This window comes from Lathyrus oleraceus, chromosome 6 (genome assembly GCF_024323335.1).
Source record: "Lathyrus oleraceus cultivar Zhongwan6 chromosome 6, CAAS_Psat_ZW6_1.0, whole genome shotgun sequence".
In the NCBI taxonomy this organism is placed as follows: domain Eukaryota; kingdom Viridiplantae; phylum Streptophyta; class Magnoliopsida; order Fabales; family Fabaceae; genus Lathyrus; species Lathyrus oleraceus.
This window is the reverse complement of record NC_066584.1, coordinates 358,141,799-358,151,253: the sequence shown is the minus strand read 5'-3', so window position 1 is coordinate 358,151,253 and position 9,455 is coordinate 358,141,799. Positions and strand designations below refer to the sequence as shown.

Sequence of the window (9,455 nt, the reverse complement as noted above, 5' to 3'; positions counted from 1 at the left end):
ACGATTGCTATTTATGTCTAAAGTGTGTACAAAGTCCTACATGCAATGCGAAAGAGAGAAAATCAAAGTAAGGAAAATAAAGAGTTATTGCTCGCACAGGCCCTACCCTGCTGCATACGTATCTCAAGAAGGATTGAGAATCAGAGCACCGTAGCTCGGCTAACCTGTTTCTATTTGTTTTTGTGTTTTTTAGGTGAACAACGTTACTACGCAATCTACCGGATGCTCGACCTTGGGAGACTTACTCACCTGTAGTAGAAGGAGTTAACGTGTCCTTAAGAGAAGATAAAGTTTGTTTGTGTTTTAGGAATGCTCATACAAGAAAGGAAGTCCTAGACGAAGGAACCGTGCTACCTTAATTGACATGCAAATGAGAGACTGTACGAAGTCTAGTAATCCTATGGGGATACAATAAGCAAGTCTCAAAAGGAGAATAACAAAAACTGGAAACAGAATGCCAATCAATGGACTTACATCCAACTCCACACCACAAACGGGAAATAGAAAGCCAATCAATAGACTTACATCTAACTCCTCGAACAAATAGGAAACAGAAAGCCAATCAATGGACTTACATCTAACTCCTCAAATAATGAACAAGCAACAAATGCAAATACACAGAATGCAATCATCACACTCTATATGCAAACAAGAGGCTCAGACAAACGGTTGGGCTTTAGTCAAGAGGGGTCATATCAACCTCGACAAACAAGCCAAAACTGTAGGGGTGTTCTGAAGCTCTTAACCACTAACATTGAGAGTTAGGGAGAAGCTGATGAAAGATGGAAATGATGATTAGACCTCATGCTCTTAACCCTGGCCTGGGTGAGCTTGAATCAAAGAAGGTGTGGGGATCCAGAATGAGGGACCTTATTCCACCTGACTGACTCTATACAAAGATCTTGGGTTATGTTCAAGAGCATCAGCACGTAGTGCGAGCATAATGAACGACTCAACGATTAACAGGGGATTGATTCCTAATCCCTTCTATCTGTCAATTGCCTCTTCACTTAGGAGGACTTAACAAGTAACATGCCTCAACAAGGAGGTCTTTAGCACAAATGTAAACAATCACAATCATTGCCTCTTAAGGAGGACTTCAGCCAAATGCCTGCCAAAAAGACGACACGACTTCCAGACTACATGGAGTGAGAGAGTGGTTACCTAGGTGGTATATCAACCATAACCAAAGCAAAGCTCAAGCAAGAGCTAAAAGCGAATAATGTACTTGTACAAAAGCCAAACAGTCAATATCATATTCAGACAAATCAAACAGTCAACAACAGTGGGACATTTCCAATATGTACATAATGCAAGTCACAAATGCAAGCACTCAAGTGAGTTCATCACATCAATGGACCTACAACACAACAAGAGTTAGTGATCAAAGCAACTTGTATCTCAAGTAATGAGTAAACCAACCATTAGTACCAAATACCTGAAACACAAACACAATTGGTGATTACAAACCACTAGTGCAAAGACTAGGGTCAAAGGCAAGTCAAATGACCAAAATAGAAGTCAATATTTCACATGAAGCACATTCAATCAAACAAGAAGAAGGCCTCAAAAAGTCCAAAGCCAAATCATTAAGCAAAGCCATCAAATGAACAAGATAAGGCAAAGGCAAACAATGTGATCAAAATTGGACATCAAAGATAGAAAATCCACATTAAAACAGAAATGTATCCAATGATCATGAAATTTTTTATGTATACACAACATGTTATGAACAAGCATCATGCCAAAAATGAAATCCAGAAGAGCTAATATAACATGTAAATGAAAATGCACAAAAGCAATATCCAATATGTGACACAAATTGTCACACCAAATGTTCATGTGTCCAAAACAGTGATGAAAAATGATAAAAATCTCAAACCAAAGCCAAAAAATCATGTCACATGTTATGATCAGGCATGTCAAATTTCAAAGCAATTGGATTAAACATGAGCATTTTACAAAGCATATAACACAACATGTCAATTTGGCATCATGTTCAATGACACAATCACAATTTACAATCCAGCATCAAACAATTCATGTAATTAACATCAAAAAAATAATAGACACCACAACAAGAATGTGAAAAAAAGTTTGGATTAATTTGGACAATCCTACTATTTTTAAAGATTTTTGGAAGTTAAGGAAATAATGTGAAACAAAATGGAATAATGTGGAAAATTGTGAAAATGAAATAAATTGGAAACAACATGGCCAAGAATTGAACTTAGGTTCATGTGGTCACAAAAGAGGCGCTCAAAAATAAAATCACAAACATGCATTGTGCCAGAATCGAACACAGGCCAGCAGGGTTCAAGCGCTCAAAAAATAAAATCAATTAAACAACCATTGGCCAGAATCGAACGCAAGTTAAGGAGGTTGCAAGCGCATTTACAATGAAACGCTGCGTTTGGATAAGTGAAGGAAAATCAAATGGATTTTCAAAACATCCACGCCAGGGAATCAAACTGAAGTCGATGAGGTTGCAAGCGCGTACTGTGCCAAGCCCTAGCGTCTGAACCAGACGGCCGGAATAGTAATTCCGGTCGTCTTCTCCGGCCAATTCACGACGACATTCATCCAAAAAATTCCAGAAACGCGTGAAAAGCATATGGTTCGAAAGCTTGTTCAATGAGGAGCACGAATCTAACAATTATAAGTTCTAATTCTCCATGGATTGGCCGGATCGAACGAAAACATTTTGATCAACAAAACTTTAAATCATCACATCTCACTCAATACCTAACCATTTCAAATCCTACTTATATCAGGATCATCAGCAGTGAAAACTCTACAAGATCATGTGCATAAAAAGGCAAAACATGAGATTCGAATTCCAACCTTTTTGAAGAGCAGTGTGTTGATTTCGTGGATTCAAGCTTCCTCCAGCTCCAGATCTCCTTCCTCAACCTTGTTATGAAGTCTGATGCACAAAATGACACTTGAAAAGGCTTGGATCTTGCTTAATTTGAAGCTTCCATGTTCATCTTCAAGCTTTGTGTATGCTCGAATCTGCACCAAATTCTCCAATCCAATGCTTGATTCCTACTCAATAAGGCTTGGTAAACAAGATTATGCAAGAATTTTGATAGCTTGTGTGAAGAAATTTGAAGTTTGAGATGAGAGAATTTTTGGAGGGAAATGAGATTTTTGAGATCTAGAATTGTTATCTTCCAAAAACAGTTAGGATTAGGCTTTTATATCACATGTTAATGATGTTGTAATCATAATTAAGCAATGGCTAATGAAAAATTAATGAGAAATGAGGTGTATGACCAAAAATGCAAATGTGTGGTGGCATGAGCAATGTGCTCGTGAACAGTGCCATGCAAGCTTCATAATCACTCAAAATCATCCAATGGACAACATGGAATTGGAATTAGACTCATGTGATCAACCAAATTTGAATTATGCATTTTCCCTCCAAAGTGTACATGCATGGACACTTGATCATGTAAGCTTCTTTCATGCAAGGCAACGATGGATTTGGAATCTCTTGGTCATGACAAGCATTTTGCAAAAAGAGTGGCTCAATTTGGAGTTTTGGATCAAAAGTTATGGCACTTTGAACTTCAAAGCATACTTTGCAATCATTTGTTCATAACTCCTCAACCATTGATCAGATGCTCATGATCTTGGACTTTTTGAAAATGGGAGAGAAAGATCTTCAACTTTCATGTTCACCAAAAATTCATTTGAAGCTTCTTTGATGTTGGAAAGTCATGTTGAATGTGGTCTAAAAACTTGCCATTTTTGGAAACTTGAAATTACAGGTCACTTTCCATTTTTGGAAACTTTTGATTTGACTTCAAAATCTTCAAGATAGATGTTTGACATGATGAATAGGCCTTGTATGAACATGAATGAGATGCTTCCACTTACTTCCCCAACTCAAAGCCCTCAATTGACTGCACAGTTGACTTGTATGGGCCTCAGATGACCTGAAAATGCACTGATGAATTTGGGCCCCTACCACTTGGTAAAGTTGCTTCAAAATGAACCTTGGCTCATATAAGCTCTATATAATGATCATGTGGCCTTCATCTCAAGGAAAAACTTGCTTTTCTGCACAAAGGATCCTCTTGATGCCAATTTTGACTGTCAAATGCAATGCAATATGGAATGATAAGTGACCTAAAAAAATGAATGAATGAATGGGTGAGGGCAAATTTGAGGTGTTACAATGTGGACATCCCATTTTGCCATGCGTACCCCAACCAGACAACATTCCATATGTTGGAAAGTCATTAACATTCCACATCAAGGCAGCTTGCATAGTAAAGTTTTGTTTATAGGATATATCATAAGTCCATTCTCCAATCCACAAGCTCTTCAAATCATCAATTAAAGGTTGTAAGTACACATCAATTCCGACTTTTGGACTCGATGGTCCTGGAGTGAGGCAGGTCAAAAACATGTATGGCTTTGTCATGCACATATCAGGAGGGAGGTTGTAAGGAGTTATAATAACTTCCCAACAAGAATATCCGCTTTCCGACGCTTGGACATATGGAATAAAACCATCAGAGCATAACCCAAGCCTGATATTTATAGGTTTTGCAGCAAAATCAATATGTATCTTATCAAAGTGCTTGCATGCCTCGCCATCAGATGGATACCGCATAGTGCCCGAACTTTCTTTGTTTATATGATGCCATATCATTTGACTTGCAATGTGCATTGAAGCAAACATTCTTTTTAACCTTGGTATTATCGGAAGATAAAACAGGGACTTCACTGCTACACGTTTTTGCTTACGGTTAATGGCTTTACTGCGAACTAGATATCTTTGACTCTTACAGAAATTACATTCCTCCAACGCTCCATACCAAACTCATTGTCATAAAACAACATGAAACCACTAATGCAAAAATCAATCTTTCTTACTTCTAAACCCAACTTCGACATCAACTTCTTTGCATCATAAAAACTTGTAAGCAAGTTGTCTTTCGTAGGAGTCGCGTCGAACATCATTTTTGCGAAGAACTCCAAACACTGATTAGGAACATTCCAATTTGACTTGATGACCAATAGTCTCACACACATTGATAATTTTGTGTCTGAGGACCCCTCAAACAACGACATATTCATCTCATTCAACAACTGATAAAATCTTTACGCTTCCTCATTCGATAACTCTTCCCCATCAAAATCTTTAGGTTCATCATAGGCCACGTTCACACCTAAAGCATCACCCACCATCTCACTGATCAAATTAAAGTTTTCCATATACTTCATTAGTGATTGACTACTTGAAGCATGCGTATTACTGGTTTCTGGTACGTTACTCGACAATTCTTATCCATTACATGTCCAAACCCAATAATTTCCAATGAAACCCTTCTCTTCAAATGACATTGTACTTCCTCTGGATCACTAATTATAGGTCTACATTCACATTTAAGACAAGGACATCTAACTCCTCATTCGCTTCAACAACATTCCTGAACAAATGCCCACATGATAAATCCTTTAACTCCTTCTTCAAAATTTGATTTAAGTCTGCGTTTTTCTGGATACAACCTATCGCACATCTAACTTCGATAGTACCAATAATATTCCATACTGCAAATTTATACAATCATTATCTTTTTAATTACAAATGTGATTTTAATATATCAACCAATTTTGAGAATTTTGATAAAACATTAAGTACAAGTATTAACTAACTTAATATTATTCTTAAACATAAACTAATATTAACTAGAAACTACTTTTCATACAACTACGAATAAATAACTTAATATATATAACTACAAATAAATTTCATACTATTTTGTTTTTTAGAAACTTATATAATAAATTCTTTAAGATAAAAATAAATATTTTGTTTTTGTTTTAACTAAATATTTAATAAACATATAATAATTTATTTTTTTAATAAATAACTACTATGTTCTTAAAAAAAAAAAAAACACACACCACACACACACACATATATATATATATATATATATATATATATATATTATATATATATATATATATATATATATATATATTATTATATATATATAATATATATATATAATATATATATATATATATATATATATATATATATATATATATATATAACATATAATATAACATATATACATATAATTAATAATCATAGATTATGTTTTTTTTTTAAATTTGTTTTGTTTAAAATAACTATTTCACACCATTTTTTTATTAGCATATTATTCTTTTAATATACATAAAATATAACTATATTCTATTTTATTTTTTTAAAGTATACATATATAATATATTATATTTTTAATAAATATTTTGTTTAAAAAAATCATTATTCTATTTTTTTAAAAATAAAATAATATATTGTAGTTTTAATATTTTTTTATATAATATATTCTGTTTTTGATTATATACCATGAGAATAAAAATAAAAGTATAACATTCTGTGTTAATTTAAAATAAAAAAATATCATATAATAAAAATATAATATAACAAATAATATATTATAAACACATATTCTATATTTATTTAAAATATAATATAATATTTTCTGTTTTTATTATATTTATTTAAAATATAATATAATATATTACAAATTTAATATATTATGAAAAATAATATTCTGAAAAATAATATATTTTAATAATATATTATGAAAAATAATATTCTCTCTTCAAAAAAATAATATATAAATAGAATAATATATTATGAAAAACTTAAATTCTGTTTTAAAAGAAAATATGTTTAAATATATTAATAAATTAATTTTGGATTAACTATATATTTATTTTAATTATATCCTATTTAAAAAAAATTATCCTATATAATAAATTTACAATAACAACAACCAACAACCCAATATATATATTTAAATCTGAAAAAAAAATAATAAATTTCTGAAATACCTCAATGCTTGAATCGTGATATATCTTGAAGAAAAAAATTAACAATGTTAGTTATACAATTAAAAGATCAACACAATATTTAACAAATAAAAAACGTAAAATTAACTATCTTTAAATACCTTTTAAGAAAGATAATAATGGAGGAAGAAATTTGAAGATGAAAAATATTGATGAAATGGATTAGAGATGAATGAAGAAGAGGAAAGGAATTGAGAGAGGAAGAGATGAAACTGATTCTGGGCGTGAGAGATAAATATGAAATTTATATAGCCAATTCAGCGACGTGAATTTCACGTCGCAAATTTGCGAAATAAAATTGACGTCGCAACTCCCCAACAATAAAAAAATTACGACGTGGGAATCATGACACAAATAAAAGTGTTAGTTAAACGTCTCTATCAAGTTAGCGTCAGTCTTCTTCCCTCCATAACATTTTTTTAATTTTTGAATTTCATGTTGCAACGTAATTTTTACGTGCAATTAAAATTTTGAAATTTTCAAATCTCCCCCATCTACTAACCGATGAACGCTTAGCTTCTTTTACTTTTAACGTTGCGACGTGATTACCATGTCACAATATTTTGTTTAAATATTTTTCCTGTCTTTCTCATATGCATGCAACAATGTCAATTTTTTAATAATAAAAATACGTAGTGACGTGATATTCACGTCGCAACTTTTTTTTTTATTATATGATTTTTGGATCACTATATAAAATGGTTGAAGACAATTTTTCTTGTAGTTAATGATTATTAAGATACATCTTCGAACATACCTTTTATACCTTCAAAAATGCATTTCCGTATTAAATTTTACCATAATAGATGGGTTCCATCAATTTGATCTGAAAATCACTTAAAATAAATATGGCCTATAGATTCACAGCAGCTATTGCATCTACGACGCAAAAATAGCAATATATAAATATATTCTTAAAGAATGATATTGGATGTCACCAAAATTGTTGCACAACCTCTTATCACAAATGTAATTACCAAAAACATTATATTACGTGATTTCAACAAAGATATTAATTAATTCATAATTTGTAAGTGTTTTATGAAAGTAAAATAGTTATGCATTAGTATATAACATAAATTAGAGTTTGTTTTGAAGAAGCATGAATCAATTTTGTAAGTGTCGAACCTTGATTCCCCACGTTGTATAAATCTATGCCTTACGCTAAACAATTGTTAATCGGTTTAAGATTAACATCTAATTTATAAGACTTCAGTTTCATATATTCAATTTAAACTAAAGAAAAAGGAAACTAAAGAAACTCTTTTTTACTATTTCACTTGATCTGCTTAATTTACAGAAGTTAATATTCAAATTAAGAATCTAATCACATCTAAGATACAAATACAGTTAAACAAGACACATAGATAATAAAATTCCACATAAATCCAACATTTTCACTAATTACCAACCATAACTAAAATAAACCATCACTAAAAACTCTTGAGAAACAACCAATGAGGATGTTTTTTCTCAGTATTCTTCTCCTTAATAGTATCCAAACTAGGCTTCCACCCTTTCCCTGAAATCTGCCTATTCAAATAATCAGGCCTCCCTTCCAATATTTCCGGCAAATTCTCCGAAAAATCGCATCTCCCTCCCTTCTCCTCCTCTTCCTCCTTCATCTCCTCCTTTCTCCGTGGCTCCACAATTTCACTACTATGACATAAACTACTAAACCAAGGAAAAATCTTAGTAGAACACAAAACATAATTAGAATGCAAAACAGAATTAACCATCAACAAAACGCGCCGAGTTTCTTCGCCGCTTAAACCAACAGCCTTCCCTTGCTTCACAGGAAGCATCAGATATATCTTGTTCGTCTCTAGCTTCTTGTCAGCAGGCAATGGTGTTGGCCTTTTCTGATTCACAGCTGCATGAAACTCAACTACTACTTTCTGTGGATGATCCATCATTAGCTCGGCCGCAGTTATCGGTTCCTCGAATTCATGAACTGAACCATCTAAGAAAACAACTTTACCTCTTGAATCTGAAGGCCGAAATGAGATTTGGTTTCCCATGATAATGTTCTAATGAATGTGATTGTGAATTGAGTTACACTATATAGTATATAATGGTGGAAATTGATGTTTGTTTAAATTGCACCATCCAGTGACGCATATAATGGTAGTTTTTTATTTGGCACGGTCGTTAATAGTTTTGATGTCAGTTATAACATCACTTTAGATTTTGACTTGTTGGAAAATAGTATGTATACTATACTATATACCACATTTTTTTTTCATTTACTTAGGTGAATCATATTGTAATAGTTACATTTGATGTGTGTTGTGATCTTAATTTATAGATAAGGATGGTGATTAGTAATCATGTTTACCAAACAGGAAAATGAATTTGAAGGAACAGTTCAACTAATGTAGATTATTATGTGTGAATGTTACATTGTTAGTGGGGACGTTTCACCTTGTTAAAATTAAGTTTTTGTTGTTTGTTGGTTGTATAATTATTATATGTAACTATAATATTATTGCAAGCTATAAAGTGTGTGGAGTGTGGATGCGCATTCACTGCATTGGATGCATACCTATATTTTACGCTAACTGTGA

General features: G+C 32.3%; 1 protein-coding gene across 1 annotated transcript; it reads right to left on the bottom strand.

Annotated features, from left to right (window-relative positions):
- Nucleotides 1-8,141: 8,141 nt before the first annotated feature.
- Nucleotides 8,142-9,126, bottom strand: LOC127092197 (uncharacterized). The gene has a single exon (XM_051031031.1). It carries the CDS (start codon nucleotides 8,907-8,909, stop codon nucleotides 8,322-8,324), a length of 588 nt encoding a protein of 195 aa, XP_050886988.1. The 5' UTR covers nucleotides 8,910-9,126; the 3' UTR covers nucleotides 8,142-8,321.
- Between the last annotated feature and the right edge of the window lie 329 nt (nucleotides 9,127-9,455).

Coding starts and splice junctions, on each gene's coding strand:
- LOC127092197 (XM_051031031.1), bottom strand. CDS start 8,909: ATGGGAAACCAAATCTCATTTCGGCCTTCAGATTCAAGAGGTAAAGTT.